This window comes from Oncorhynchus mykiss, chromosome 5, assembly GCF_013265735.2.
Source record: "Oncorhynchus mykiss isolate Arlee chromosome 5, USDA_OmykA_1.1, whole genome shotgun sequence".
Taxonomy (NCBI): Eukaryota; Metazoa; Chordata; class Actinopteri; order Salmoniformes; family Salmonidae; genus Oncorhynchus; species Oncorhynchus mykiss.
The window spans coordinates 14,036,858-14,053,230 of NC_048569.1; the positions used below are offsets into that span (position 1 = coordinate 14,036,858).

The following is a 16,373-nucleotide window of genomic DNA, read 5'->3' on the forward strand; positions in this document are numbered from 1 at the left end:
AGAGAAACTCCCCAAATACAGGTGTGCCAAGCTTATAGCGTCATACACAAGAAGAATCGAGGCTGTAATCACTGCCAAAAGGTGCTTCAACAAAGTACTGAGTAATACTTAAGTAAATGGGATATTTCGGGGGGGGGGGGGGGGGGGGTATACAATTGCCAACATTTCTAAAAACCTGTTTTTGCTTTGTCATTATGGGGTATTGTGTGTATATCGATGAGAAAAAAACGATTTAATCCATTCTAGAATAAGGCTGTAATGTAACAAAATGTGGAAAAGGTCAAGGGGTTTGAATACTTTCTGAATGCACTTGTTGCTTACCAGGAAGACAGTGAATGCTCGAGTGGCCTAGCTACAGTTTTGACTTAAATCTGCTTGAAAATCTATGGCAAGACCTGAAAATGGTTGTCTAGCAATGATCAACAACCAATTTGACAGCGCTTGAATAATTTAAAAAAAGAAAATGTTGCATAATCAAGGTGTGGAACGCTCTTAGAAACTTACCCAGAAAGACTCACAGCTGTAATCGCTTAAGCTAAACACTTATCTAATAGAGATATGTTTTTCAAATGATAGAATCTTTCTTCCACTTTCACATTCAAGTATTTTGTGTAGATCGTTGTAAAAATAAATAAAGACATACATTTTAATCACATTTTGTAAAATTTTTTGGGGGAAAAAGTCAAGGGGTGTGAACACTCTGTAGGCACGGTATTTGGTGAACTATTTAGCAGTGTTATTGCTTGGGGATAGAAGCTGTTCAGGGAAACTGTTTGTTCCAGACTTGGTGCATCGGTACAGCTTGCCATACGGTAGCAGAAAGCAATGACAATTTCAGCATGCAAATCTGGGTGGGGCAAACTCAACAACAATTGATGCATGCCAGCAAAGCCACTAAACAATAAATTAATTGCACTATAGCGGTGACAAATGCTGCCCACACTGTTAGGACCCACATAAAGCTGTCCCAACAGCAGAGCTTTCTTTTCAGCACCACAGAGTGAATCCTTGTCTGGCAGCGAAACAGTTCATTCAGCCTCATTTACTGCCCCCCCCAAAAAAACATGGCTGATTTGCTTAAACAAATGTGGTTTCTACTAACAATTCAGATGTACAAACTATGGCATAAGGGGACAACAAGCGGACAAGAGATAATCCGTAATTTCGATTGATAATGATCGAGCTAGGACGGACATAGTCAATATAACTATTAGTTCAGCACTTTTGAAATATACAGCAATAGAATTCAGAACATGGGCCGTTCTTACAGTATTCTCCCTGTACACCAAGTCAGAACCGTAGGATAAATAAAGGGGGCATATAAGCAATGAAAGCTATTACAATATTTTATGATTACATTTCTCTAAAACAGGCTATAGGCTACATGTGCACCACCAACCAAGTCAGAACAGTAGGCTAAGTTATGTGGGGGAAAGTGACCAAATTATTAGGGTGAGGCACATGGGTTACTAACAGCTTACTACACAACATACACTTAGTATTATTTTCTTAGCTACAGTATACATATCTCCCTGGAATATTACATCATTTATGCAGCAGCAAGACATTTTTGGACTCACCTCACTTGAACAGGAACGTGGCGCAGCGGTCATTCTGGGCAAAATTTGTCAAACTGTCATCAGTCTGGCATTCTCTGGACTTATGGTGCTTTCAAGACAACTGGAAACTTGATGGCAGGGACCTAGCGAGCTCCCTGCCCCAGTGATGTACTTGGCCATACGCACTACCCTCTGTAGTCCCTTGCAGTCAGATGCCAAGTAGTTGCCATACCAAGCGGTGATGCAGCCAGTCAAGGTGCTCTCAGTGTTGCAACTGCAGAATTTGAGGATCTGAGGGCCGATGGCAAATCTTTTCAGCCTCCAGAGGTGGAAGGGGCATTGTCGTGCCCTCCTCATGACCATGTTGATGGGTCTGGATCAGGAAAGAGCCTTAGGGACGTGGACACGGATTTCAGTTTCCCTGCATTAAAATCACCGGCCACTAAAAGCACCGCCTCTGGGTGTGCATTTTCTTGTTTGCTTATGGCCCTATACAGCTCGTTGAGTGTGGTCTTAGTGACAGCATTGGTTTGGTGGTGGTAAAATGGACAGCTACAAAAAATAGATGAAAACTCTCATGGTAAATAACATGGTCTGCAGCTTATCATGAGGTTTGGGGACTCAAGCATGCAAAAACATTAACATTAGAGATCATGCACCAGTTGGTTAACAAAGAGACAGACCCCCCCATCTTACCTGAGGATGCTGACCAGTCTTGACAATGCATGGAAAAGCCAGAAGTATATTATCCATGTTCTTGTTCAGCCAAAACGCCATAAAACATAGAATATTAAAGTTCTTCAGGTCCCGTTGATAGAATAGTCTCAAACGGAGCTCATCCAGTTTGTTCTCTAGTGACTGGCGGTTTATTTGCACACCAACGTATTCTAGTCAGGATGCCAGCTGGTCTGCCACAAATGCAGCAACCACCGTTGGATATTTTAACAAAATAAACAGGTACTTAAGTTAAAGGCTTTTTATTTTCAATTGGTAGGTTGATTGCGGTCTACAATAATAAAATACAACAAATCAGAAAAAAAATAGGAGAAATAATCAATACAATTATTTCAATGTACAAAAGCCTAATCGCCCACTCAGTCCCCAAGACTTATCCCCTCCCCAATCACCCTGATCTGGTTTAAAAAACAGCAGCAGCATACTTAAGTTGCTGTCTTCTGTGGAAATAATATCTGTGAAGAAATTACGGCATGAGGAGAAAACTGTTTTCTTCTATAGATTACAGCTGAGAGTTCATAGTATCAGGTCTGACATGCCTTTAGCGTAATTGCAATATCGACCCAGTTGGAACGATAAAACTCACATCACTGAATTCCATTCAATAGTTAACATGGAATTCTGAGACACAGTGCAATTCAAGGAATTCATTCCGTGACAGCCTATGATAATATCCTTATAAAGAAGCAGAGTAGATGAATGACCGTTGAATGTGCACAATGCTGCAAAAACATATTCATACAAATACACTGTTGGCTACAATTACATTTAATAGGAACAGCGTGTCCCATTTACTCACATCAAATAGAATTTGAGGGAGTAGAAATTAAAATCAGGAGTATTGGGGTGAAGTATAAAGATAGGGCTTCAATTGAAATGAAGGGCCAACAGTACTATTGAGTCAATTCATCCAATGCAACAATGTTAATCTACAAAAACAAATATGCATTTGGCAACATCAAATACTATCAAGGGAATGAGGCAGGACTGAGGTGGGATATTTCAAGAAAGAAAATGTTCAATAACAGATCGAGAAATGCAAGTCCCGTTGGGAGAAGCTTGGGGGGTGGGAGGGGGTTGTTGACAGTGGGGACAATAGCCCAGTCCCAAAACCACTAACCCTTTGCAGATGACAACAAACCAGATGGGTTTAAGAAATATAGATAGATCCCCTAAACGTATTACAAGATTCAGTCCAGAAGCATCAATCACTTAGGTTTTTGCAGATCTAAAGGGATGAGACGGATGTAAACAAACTAGTGACAGCTCAACCTTTCAATGAGGCTTAGGGGAGCTTACATCATGTTGCTTATACACATCTCATTCCTTCAGATCTGTAAACACTGAAGAGGTAAGAGCTATGATTAGTTCTGGACCAGACCAAGGTGAAGCCATTGTATTGTCATTTCTTAGTTACACCTATCCACTTCCTTAAGACTGCAAACGGGAAATGGGTGAGGGAAAGAGGCAACAGGCTATTTTTGGAGTGAACAAAATGGCTCCTGTGATTAGAGGAAATAAGGTGTTGTTGTTCTGGGAGGGATGACCCGCTCCGAGTCGGGCACGGCGCGGAACAGCTTGGGCTCCCGGGTGTTCACGTCTTTGAAGACCATGATGGAGGCAATGTTTCCACAGCGGTAACAGTAGTTGGGCGCGGACCACACCGTCACCAGCTTCTCGTCAAACATGAACTTGTAGCCCTCGTGGACCAGCTGGTGTGCACGGCAAATCAGCTTCAGATTATTGATGTGAACAAACTGAAATGGGTCAAACAGAACCACAGATGAGCTCAGTATTCAACATAGGTCTCTCTTTCAAATTGAAAAAGAAAAAATGCACAAAACAAATAGGGCTTGATCCAGGAGGTGATCGTCTCTGCTATAACCAAGAAGCTTGAGCTTACAAGCTAGCAAGTTAGAGAACCAAATGCATAACTGTAGCCCTGAACTGGAGATAATTTATTTGGCACATCTTAGATAGTTAACTTATATTTTATAAGCAGTGGCGTAGCATGCAAACCCCGAGCATTTTTACTGTATTGAAAATCATACCTTTGGTATTTCAAAATATCCCGGTATACTGTATATACCACCCAAGCCTACCGTCTAGGTCTATTCATATCATCATTATAAGCTGTAGTAGTTAGCCCTCTACTCAGGACAATTTGATGCGTTTACCTCATTAGTGACCTTGGCGCCAAACAGCCAGCCTGCACCTCGCGGACTGATGGCCCAGGTGTCCACATCCTCTGGGTCCGACCACACCAGGTCACAGAAGGCCCCCTTGTGGGGAATCTCTTGGTTGCGCTCGATTGTTCGGATCTGGTCCAGGGTCTTGATGTCAGGTGAAAGACCACCATGCACACAAAGGACCTGCTCGTCTATCAACTGTGGTAAGAAACTCTGTAAGTGATTGATTCATATGTGTGGGAAAATGTAAGATAGATAAAGCACATGTATTCAAAGAAGTGTGAATGGTCATGGTGATTGGACTTACAGCCGCTACTGTTAGCATGTCAAACACTTTAGTGCAGTATCGCCACGCATTTGCATTCCCATATTTAGTTTGGCACTCATCTGCAAAAAATAACAGGTAAAAATCGAGAACACTTTACAAATCTGCCAGCACTTATTTTTATTTTATTTTTTTACACTGAACAAAACTATAAGCATAACACGCAACAATTTCTAAACTTTAACTGAGTTACAGTTCACATTTATGTGTTCCCTAGTGGCACAGAGGTCTAAGGCACGGCATATCAGCGCTAGAGGCGTCACTGCAGACCCTGGTTAGATTCCAGGCTGTGTCACAACCGGCCGTGATTGGGAGTCCTATAGGGCGGCACACAATTTAACCAGCATTGTCCGGGTTAGGGTTTGCTGGGGTAGGCCGTCATTGTAAATAAGAATTTGACTGGAACTGACTGGCCTAGTTAAATAAAGGTTAAATAATAAAATGTAGGGAAATCAGACATTTGAAATTAATTAATTAGGCCCTAATCTATGGATTTCACTCGACTGGGAATACCGATATGCATCCATTGGTCACAGATAACTTTAAAAAACAATTGGGGCGGGGATCAGAAAACCAGTCAGTATCTGGTGTGACCACCATTTGCCTCATACAGTGCAAAACATCTCCTTCGCATCGAGTTGATCAGGCTGTTGATTGTGGCCTGATGAATGTTGTCCCACTCTTTTTCAATGGCTATGTGAAGTCGCTGGATATTGGTGGGAACTGAGACACGCTGTGGTACATATTGATCCAGATCATCCCAAACATGCTCAATGGGTGACATGTTGGGTGAGTACGCAGGCCATGGAAGAACTCCAAGAATTGCAGTGTTCGTACAGACAGTGTCAAATCAAATTCAAGGACTTTTTCAAGCACTAATATTTTCAAGGGCCATCAATTTGTAATACTTAATGTTATAGAATTGTTTCTGGTCACCACCAGATGGCAGTATATCGCCACAACCGCATGAAGAAAAAAAACAACTACCATAGTATTTCTCACTACCCTATAAGTTCTACTCAATAATACATTGTTTCACTACTTATTTACTCAATACGTGAGTGGTAAGTCAGTACGGATTATTTTGGCATCTGAATAGTGACGAATCTACACTTGCCCGGCACTTTAGCCATTGATGTGAGGTTTGGCAGCGTCGAATCAAATCTAATTTTAATAGTCACAGTGAAATGCTTACACAGACTCTTAACCAATAATGCAGTTGAAAAAAAAAAACAGATAAGATTTTTTTTTTTTGTAAAAAGTACTTAAAAAGAGCAGCAGTAAAATGACAATAGCGAGACTATATAGAGGGGGGGTACCGGTACAGAGTCAATGTGCGGGGGCACCGGTTAGTTGAGGTAATATGTACATATAGGTAGAGTTAATAAAGTGACTATGCCTAGATGATAACAAAAGAGATTAGCAGCGGTGTAAAAGAGGGGGAGAGGTGGGACAATGCAAAAAGTCTGGGCAGCCACTTGATTAGGTGTTCAGGAGTCTTATGGCTTGAGGGTAGAAGCTGTTTAGAAGTCTCTTGGACCTTGACTTGGCGCTTCGGTACCGCTTGCCGTGCGGATGCAGAGAGAATAGTCTGACTAGGGTGGCTGGAGTCGAACAATTTTTAGGGCCTTCCTCGGACACTGCCTGGTATAGAGGACCTGGATGGCAGGAAGCTTGGCCCCAGTTATGTACTGGGCCATTCGCGCTACCCTCTGTAGTGCCTTGCGGTCGGAGGCCGGGCAGTTGCCATACCAGGCAGTGATGCGCAACCAGTAACCAGATGCTCTTGATGGTGCAGCTGTAGAACCTTTTGAGGATCTCAGGACCCATGCCAAATAAGTTCAGTCTCCTGAGGGGGAATAGGTTTTGTCGTGCCCTCTTCACGACTGTCTTGGTGTGCTTGGACCATGTTAGTTTGTTGGTGATGTGGACACCAAGGAACTTGAAGCTCTCAACCTGCTCCACTGCAGCACCGTAGATGAGATGCTTGGTCCTCTTTTTCCTGTAGTCCACAATCATCTCCTTTGTCTTGATCACGTTGAGAGAGGTTGTTGTCCTAGCACCACACGGCCAGGTCTCTGACCTTCTCCCTATAGGCTGTCTCGTCGATGGTCAGGCCTACCACTGTTGTGTCATAAGCAAACTTAATGATGGTGTTGGAGTCGTGCCTGGCCGTGCAGTCATGAGTGAACAAGGGAGTACAGGAGTAGTCTGAGCACACACCCGCGGGGCCCCTGTGTTGAGGATCAGCATGGTGGATGTGTTGTTACCTACCTTTACTACCAGGGAGCAGCCCGTCAGGAAGTCCAGGATCCAATTGCAGAGGGAGATGTTTAGTCCCAGGGTACTTAGCTTATTGATGAGCTTTGGGGGCACTATGGTGTTGAACGCTGAGCTGTAGTCAATGAATAGCATTCTCACATAGGTGTTCCTTTTGTCCAGGTGGGAAAGGGCAATGTGGAGTGCAATAGAGATTGCATCATCTGTGGATCTGTTAGGGCGGTATGCAAATTGGAGTGGGTCTAGGGTTTCTGGGATAATGGTGTTGATGTGAGCCATGATCAGCCTTTCAAAGCACTTCATGGCTACAGATGTGAGTGCTACGGGTCGGTAGTCATTTAGGCAGGTTACCTTAGTGTTCTTGGGCACAGGCACTATGGTAGTCTGCTTAAAACATGTTGGTATTACAGACTCGGACAGGGAGAGGTTAAAAATGTCAGTGAAGACACTTGCTAGTTGGTCAGCGCATGCTTGCAGTACACGTCCTGGTAATCCATCTGGACCTGCGGCCTTGTGAATGTTGACCTGTCTAAAGGTCTTACTCACACCGGCTGCGGAGAGCATGATCACACAGTCTTCCGGAACAGCTGGTGCTCCCATGCATGTTTCAGTGTTATTTTCCTCGAAGCGAGCCTAGCTCGTCTGGTAGGCTCGTGTCACTGGGCAGTTCACGGCTGTACTTCCCTTTGAAGTCTGTAATGGTTTGCAAGCCCTGCCACATCCGACGAGCGAGCGTCAGAGCTGGTGTAGTACGATTCAATCTTAGTCCTGTATTGACGCTTTGCCTGTTTGATGGTTCGTCAGAGGGCATAGCGGCATTTCTTATAAGCTTCCGGGTTAGAGTCCCGCTCCTTGAAAGCTCAGTGTGGATGTTGCCTGTAATCCATGGCTTCTGGTTGGGGTATGTATGTACGGTCACTGTGGGGACGACGTCATCGATGCACTTATTGATGAAGCCAATGACTGATGCGGTGTACTCCTCAATGCCATCAGAGGAATCTCAGAACATATTCCAGTCTGTGCTAGCATCTGCTTCACCTGACCACTTTTTTATTGATCTAGACTGGTGCTTCCCGCTTTAATTTTTGCTTGTGAGCAGGAATCAGGAGGATGGAATTATGGTCAGATTTGCCAAATGGAAGGCATGGGAGAGCTTTGAATGCGTCTCTGTGTGTGGAGTAAAGGTGGTCCAGAGTTCTCCCCCCTCTGGTTGCACATTTAACATGCCGATAGAAAATTTGGTGAAACGGATTTAAGTTTTCCTGCATTAATGGCCCCGGCTACTAGGAGTGCCGCCTCTGGGTGAGCGTTTTCTTGGTTGCTTATAGCGGAATACAGCTCATTCAATGCTGTCTTAGTGCCAGCCTCTGACTGTCGTGGTATGTAAACAGCTATGAAAAATAGATGAAAACGCTCTAGGTAGATCATGTGGTCTAAAATACATAACCTTCTGCCCCTTGTCTTACCAGACGCCGCTGTTCTATCCTGTCATTACAGCGTATAACCAGCCAGCTGTATGTTGATAGTGTCATCATTCAGCCACGACTCTGTGAAGCTTAAGATATTGCTGTTTTGAATGTCCCGTTGGTAGCTTAATCTTGCGCCTAGGTCATCCGTTTTATTCTCCAAAGATTGCACATTTGCTAGCAGAATGGAAGGAAGTGGGGGTTTATTCGATCGCCTACGAATTCTCAGAAGGCAGCCTACCCGTTGGCCCCTTTTTCTCCACCTCCTCTTCATGCAAATCACAGGAATCTGGGCCTGTCCCCGAGAAAGGAGTATATCATTTGCGTCTGGTGCATCAGACTCGTTAAAGGAAAAAAAGGATTCTGCCAGTCCGTGATGAGGAATTGCAGTCCTGATGTCCAGAAGTTATTTTCGGTCATAAGAGACGGTACCGGCAACATTATGTACAAAATAAGTATTAAAAAAAACAAAGTCAGTTCAGCCCGAATTAGAATTAGCAAAACCAATACATTTTTCTAATGTTTTTCATAAATGTATTTGAAAAATAAAAACTATAGCTTACCCGCTCCATTGCAAGCTGATCTATCCGCACTAATTGGTGAAGTAATTTAATGTTGGCATAAATAAAAAAGAATAAATCAAATGTTTAAAAGGGAACAGTAAGGAATCTGTTCTCCTCATTTTAATTCAAGTACCAACTTGAGAAAATGTCTGAGTACTTACATTTCAGAATGCCAAATTCACATACTTTAAGCACCTCAAGCTCCTTTTGCAAACCCTGGAATTGTGTACAGATCCTTGCGACATGGGACCGTGCATTATCATGATAAAATATGTAATGGCGGCGGATGAATGGCACGACAATGGCCCCAGGATCTCGTCACGGTATGTCTGTGCATTCAAATTGGCATTGATAAAATGCAATCATGTTTGTTGTCCGTTGCTTATGCATGCCGCTGCCATAACCATAACGCCACCATGGGGCACTCTGTTCACAATCTTGATATCAGCAAACAGCTCGTCCACACGACACCATACACACGGTCTGCCTGGTACAATTGAAACCGGGATTCATCCGTAAAGAGCACACTTCTCCAGCATGCCAGCGGCCATCGAAGGTGAGCATTTTCCCACTGAAGTCGATTACAACACTGAACTGCAGTCAGGTTAAGACCCTGGTCTCAGAAGAGCATGCGGATGAGCTTCCCCGAGAAGGTTTCTGACAGTATGTGCAGAAATTCTTACATTGTACAAACCCACAGTTTTATCAGCTATCCGGGTGGCTGGTCTCAGACGACCCCGCAGGTGAAGAAGCCAGAAGTGGAGGTCCTGGGCTGGCGTGTTTACACGTGCTCTGCGGTTGTGAGGCCGGTTGGAAGTATTGTCAAATTCTCTAAAATGACGTTGGAGGCGCTTTATATTAAAGAAAGTAACATTCAATTCTCTGACAAAAAATCTGGTGGACATTCCTGCAGTCAGCATACCAATTGCACACTCCCTTAAAACTTGAGACATCTGTGGCATTGTGTTGTGAGACAAAACTGCACATTTTAAAGTGGCCTTTCATTGTCCCCAACCCAAGCTGCACCTGTGGGATGATCATGCTGTTTAACGTTTTTGGGATAGGGGGCAGCATTCTCACTTTTGGATGAATAGCGTATCCCAGAGTGAACTGCCTCCTACTCCGTCCCAGATGCTAATATATGCATATTATTATTAGATTGGATAGAAAACACTCTGAAGTTTCTAAAACTGTTTGAATGATGTCTGTGAGTATAACAGAACTCATTTGGCAGGCGAAAACCCGAGAAAAATCCAACCATGAAGTGGGAAATCTGAGGTTTGTAGTTTTTCAAAGCTTGGCCTACCGAATACACAGTGTCTATGGGATTAAGTTGCACTTCCTACTTCTTCCACTAGATGTCAACCGTCTTTAGAAACGGGTTTGAGGATTCTACTATAAAGGAGGGGCACATGAGACCAGTTTGAGTCAGTGGTCTGACAGAGTGTCTCAGGCTCGTGACGCGCGCTCCCGACAGAGTTACCTCTCGTTCCAGTGCTTTTCTTCAGACATAGGAATTCTTCGGTCTGAATATTATTGATGTTTTATGTTAAAAACATCCTAACGATTGATTCCATACATCGTTTAACTTGTTTCTACGACCTGTAACAGAACTTAGAGTTTTTGTCTGGATGAAGTGCTCGCGCTTCATAAAGATAAATTACTGGGCTGAACACGCTAACAACAAGTGGCTATTTGGACATAAATGACGGACTTTATGGAACAAATCAGTAATTTATTGCCGAACTGGGATTCCTGGGAGTGCCTTCTGATGATCAAAGGTAAGTGAATATTTTGTGTGTTATTTCTAACTTCTGTTGACTCCAAAATTGCAGATATTTCTCTGGCTGGATTGGTCTCTGAGTGCCATTCTCAGATTATGCTTTTTCTGTAAAGTTTTTTTTAAATCTGACACAGCGGTTAAGGAGAAGTCTATCTATAATTCTGTGAATAACACTTGTATCTTTTATCAATGTTTATAATGAGTATTTCTGCAAAATCACAGGATGTTTTGGAATCAAAACATTACTGCACGTAACTCCGCAATGTAAACTGAGATTTTTGGATATAAATATGCACATTATCGAACAAAACATGCATGTATTGTGTAACATGATGTCCTATGAGTGTCATCTGATGAAGATCATCAAAGGTTAGTGATTAATTTTATCTATATTTCTGCTTTTTGTGACTCCCATCTTTGGCTGTAAAAATGGCTGTGTTTTTTTGCTTGGCGGTGATCTAACATATACATACAGGTGTTGCATCTCAAGAAGCTGATTAACCTTTCTAGCGCAGGCGTTCCGCTAGCGGAACCCCTCAACAACATTCCACTCGAAATGTAAAAATATTTTTTTTAAATATGTAACTTTCACACATTAACAAGTCCAATACAGCAAATGAAAGATAAACCCATCGTGTCCGATTTAAAAAATGCTTTACAGCAAAAGCACAATGTTGCTGTAAAGCATTTTTGAAATTGGACACGATGGGTAGATTAACAAGAAGTGTATCTTTCGTTTGCTGTATTGGACTGGTTAATGTGTGAAAGTTAAATATTTCTAAAAAATATTTTTGAATTTCGCACTCTGCCTTCTCAGCGGAATGTTGTCGAGGGGTTCCGCTAGCAGAACGCCTGCGCTAGAAAGGTTAATCAGCTTCTTGAGATGCAACACCTGTCTGGTGGATAGATTGTCTTGGCAAAGGAGAAATGCTCACATTGATAGAAATAAGCTTTTTGGACATATGAAGAATTTCTGGAATCTTTTATTTTAGCTCAAGGTTAAATGGTAATTACACCATAATAACTTTACTTAAATTCAGCTACTTGTTTGCTTCTTGGTACCAGGTTAGTTACCAATTGTTCCCTATAACTATGGCACGATACCCTACAAGGATACATATCGTCTTATGTGTTGTTAGTGTTAATGTCCCCCCAGCAATTAGGCATGTTGCTCACCGTAAAAGCCGTACACCTGTGTTATCTGCCTGCTTTCGTGATTTCCTCGTAGAAGCGTGATGCGGTCCGGCCACTTGGCTTTTAAGGCTAGCAGGTACGTGAATGTCTCCAAGCTGTAGTATCCCCTGTCCACAAAGTCTCCCTGGGCAAAACAGACAGGCATTGGCCAGGGTTCAGATCAATCGCAAGTCAGATCCAGCTTATGTTCTAAATTCCATTTTTTTTATGCAGAGCATAACAATATAATACAACTTCACACTTACCATAAAAATGTAGTTTGTGTCTGGAACTTGTCCGCCAGTTCTGAAGAGTTCACATAGGTCATAAAACTGGAGACAGTGTTCAGAAAGAGAATTTCACATTTACTATAAATATGGGGATATTCAGAATGTGCACAGTAGATAGATTTGTTTGATCATTTAAAACAAAACAACCACACATTGGGATAATGCATTTAAAATCATGGACGATGATTTTTAATGTAGAAACAAAACAAAAAAAGTTAAAGAACCAATTCATTTGGGAATGGTATCAAAAAGAACATTGGATATTACCTGGCCATGAATGTCTCCACAAACAGTGACTGGAGTGGATACTGGTTGAACATTTGATTCCTCGAGTAGCAAATCACATACATAATCACATAATCTCTGAGAGGGATGAGACATGACAAAATTATTAGGCTGAATAATAAGGCTTGCACACTGGACCTACTTCTATTTCTAAACGAACATCTTTGAATTGGCCAATTTTCGAATATTTGGCCATATCATCAGAAACTCTCTCTAAATGGGAGGCATCTTCATAGGTATCCAGGTTTCTCAACCCAGTTTTAACAATGGTAGTTAGCTACAACTTCCTGGGCCCTGATTGATACGTCTCACATTAGCTAACCAATACTGAAATAATTTTGTGGTTTCAGGTCACAACGTTACGTTTTCGAAAGACACCAATATTTGCTCTGTACTATACTAAGCTGGCTAGCTGACTATAAATGTATGTGCTGAAAGCTAGTATCCTTCCTATATAGTAATCTGCTACATAGCTAACGCGTTAGCCTGTTAGTTCACAAACCATGGCTGTAACTGACATTAGCCCACGAACGTTAGCTACCATTAACGTTAGTCATCTGCATATCTAGTTCACAGGTTGAACTAGTTAGCAAGATCTCTAATGGCAATAATATACATCTATTCTATCGTGGTTATCCCAAGGTTTGACGTGTTCGGCTAACAGGCAAGCTACTGTACTGGCTAACGTTAGCTGCTTTCATTTAATTGAATTCGGAAATCATGCTAGCTTAGCCAGCCATATTGATGTCGCAATATGATTGATATAGTCAGAGCGAATGTACTAACATATGGGCATTGGTTAAGTACACGAATAAAAATAATATTAATGCTCACCTTTAAGTCGTTTTCTGGTAAATATTTGCACTGTCTTGCAATCTCAACATACTTATCCAAGTCTAACGGCGCCATTTTAAAAACAAGAACTTCAGAAAAATAGGAAGTATATGCGCATCTCGAGCAATGGGCCAGGGTTCCGGTCTAAAGGACGGTTTCGACTGCTCCTACAGTTTTGCTTCGGTACTGCGGTTTAATTGACGCCCGGCCAAGAAATACAATTTCCAAAAACAGTCACATAGAGATTTAAGACACTTTAGTCATCACCTGTGTGCACAAATCATCCATTGAATAATTCAAATAATTGTCGCTGAGGGCGACTTGTTTCCATCACTCACAACCGAAGATGCTAACATTTTATTTTTATCCAATGTCTGCAATGTTTTTGGATGACTTGACAACGTAGACGCTGCTCACCATGCTCCCTGTGCACTGTGCTAGTGCGCATGTGATGTTTGTCTGTATAAACAGGTCTCCCACCAGCAAGTGGCGCTTTTGTTGTTTCGTCCACCAAGTAAGGATTCAAGGAGAGTGTTGAATTTGGTCAACACATTTTTTTGTATATCTTACATGCTACTTGAGGTTTATTTGATCGAATATACGTTTTGCAATGCTTAACTTGTTACGAGTGTACTGATATAAGTAGGCCATTTTGAGAAAAAGCTATTTATATCGGAGTTCTCGCGAGATGGCTATACATATTCATGAATGGGCTAGTAGCATATATTCTCTCTCCATTGAATACAGGCGTTTGACGTCAACAACCCTCATCGCATATTCAAAATGAGATTACAATAATGAGATGTATCCACCAATCCAAAGAAAATAAAGGTATGAGCTGGACAGCCTGCCCGGGGGGCTCGGGTCAGTCTGTCATATCTGGTATGATTCTCTTATCTTATCTGGTGTCCTGTGCGATCTTAAATTAAGTATGCTCCCTCTCTACCCCGTTGCACCCTCTATAACAGTGATCACCAACCCACTATTCAATCTCCAAGGATTTCCTAGTCGATCACCAAACATTTATGTGGGGGAAAAAAAGCCTTGCGTTCCTATTTTTCGCACTATTGGCAGTCTGTGCACTTGATTCAGCAGTCCTAGTGCCGGGAAGGCAAAGTGTTCCCAATTTTAACAATTTCATGTGTCTGAAGGTAGATCTCTGCCTACCCAGCAGGCTCAGAGAGCAAATCATGTGCACTTTTAGGCCTACGGCTACAACCAGCACTGCAGCTGCAAAGAGCTCCGATAAGCTTGCGTTGATATTATTAGCTGCTTGTGTCTTTTTTAATATCGATGAATTGGTGCATGAAGCAGAGATACTCAGTGGTGTGTATTCATGGATGCCAAAGGAAGCCAGGCTTTCCCAAAAAATTGACCAAGAAAATACATTTTCTTTAGTTTCTCTGTGTTTTCATGATTTTCCTTCCAATTCCCAAGAGGCTGAATGTATCTCACAAGAGAAAGCATTCCGAGCGAGCGGGGAAGTTAGTTTGGATTTGCGTTCACTCCTATCATATCGCATCAAGATAAATATATAATTGACAGAAACAACTTGAATTCTTGCATCTCATTGTGTTGTTGTCCTCCGGTGTCTAGCTACCTAGCTAAAAGTGTCCCTTTCCTAAATTAGCCATGGGTGGAGATAGGGATTTGGACTTGTGGTTTTACTTAATTCTCTGTACTGGCCGGTGATTGTAATCCAACCATAAATTCATACATTGTGCCCTTGGATTTAGAGGATGGAAGTTCAATAGGATGGAAGTTCAATATGTAGCTAGATGTAGAAGGCTACAGATTCATGGATGCCAAGGGAAGCCAGGCTTTCAACAAAAAATGACCAAGAAAAAACATGTAAATAAATAAATAATTTACCTTTCCTCTCTCTGTGTTTTCATCATTTTCCTTCAATTCGCTAGAGGCTCGAATGTATTTTACCAGAGAAAGCATCAGAGCGAGCAAAACAGCGCCCCTCTGTCTCTGTACGTGTAGCCCTATCTGATGCACTCTGGTCATAAAGAGTATGACATTGTTGCCACCCATAGCAGAGGGAGGGAGAGTGGAAGCCTCACCACTGTTCCCTCCCCTCACACATGCTTCCTCCCCTCAGACTGACCATCAGATGCAGGCAATACTGCCCTTTCCCACTTGGACAAAAGGAACACGTACGTGAGAATACTGTTCATTGACTACAGCTCAGCATTCAATACCATAGTGCCCACAAAGCTAATCACTAAGCTAAGGACCCTGGGACTAAACAACCCTGGGACTCCCTCTGCAACTGGATCCTGGACTTCCTGACAGGCTGCCCCCAGGTTGTAAGGGTAGACAACAACACATCTGCCATGCTGATCCACAACACTGGGGCCCCTAAGGGGTGCGTGCTTAGTCCCCTCCTGTACTCCCTGTTCACCCACGACTGCGTGGGCAAGCATGACTCCAACACCATCATTAAGTTTGCTGACGACACAATAGTGGTAGGCCTGATCACCGACAAGGATGAAACCGCCTATAGGAAGGAGGTCAGAGACCTGGCAGAGTGGTGCCAGGACAACAACCTCTCTCTCAATGTGTGCATGATAAAGGAGCTGATTGTGGACTACAGGAAAAGGAGGGACGAACAAGCCCCCATTAACATTGATGGGACTGAAGTGGAGCGGGTCGAGAGTTTCAAGTTCCTTGGTGTCCACATCACCAACAAACTATCATCGTCCAAACACACCAAGACAGTTGTGAAGAGGGGACAACAACACCTTTCCTCAGGAGACTGAAAAGATTTGGCATGGGTCTCCAGATCCTCAAAAAGTTCAACAGCTGCACCATCGAGAGCATCCTGACTGGTTGCATCACAGCCTGGTATGGCAACTGTTCTCGGCATCTGACCGAGAGGCAAT

The 16,373-nt window shown here is 42.7% G+C and overlaps 1 protein-coding gene across 4 annotated transcripts; it reads right to left on the reverse strand.

The window, feature by feature from the left end:
- Positions 1 to 2,520: 2,520 nt before the first annotated feature.
- Positions 2,521 to 15,444, reverse strand: LOC110523246 (serine/threonine-protein phosphatase 6 catalytic subunit). 4 transcript variants are annotated; one of them, XM_036976838.1, is made up of 7 exons: positions 15,355 to 15,444; positions 12,631 to 12,726; positions 12,340 to 12,405; positions 12,077 to 12,218; positions 4,791 to 4,870; positions 4,472 to 4,681; positions 2,521 to 4,051 (listed from the first exon to the last, which is right to left on the reverse strand). In XM_036976838.1, the coding sequence occupies exons 1-7, from the start codon at positions 15,427 to 15,429 to the stop codon at positions 3,803 to 3,805; spliced, it is 918 nt and encodes a 305-aa protein (XP_036832733.1). In that variant the 5' UTR covers positions 15,430 to 15,444; the 3' UTR covers positions 2,521 to 3,802. The 4 variants fall into 4 exon arrangements, with proteins under 4 accessions (XP_036832733.1, XP_021457449.1, XP_036832734.1 ...); XM_021601774.2 differs by lacking the exon at positions 15,355 to 15,444 and adding an exon at positions 13,900 to 14,112; XM_036976839.1 differs by lacking the exon at positions 15,355 to 15,444 and adding an exon at positions 13,750 to 13,878.
- Between the last annotated feature and the right edge of the window lie 929 nt (positions 15,445 to 16,373).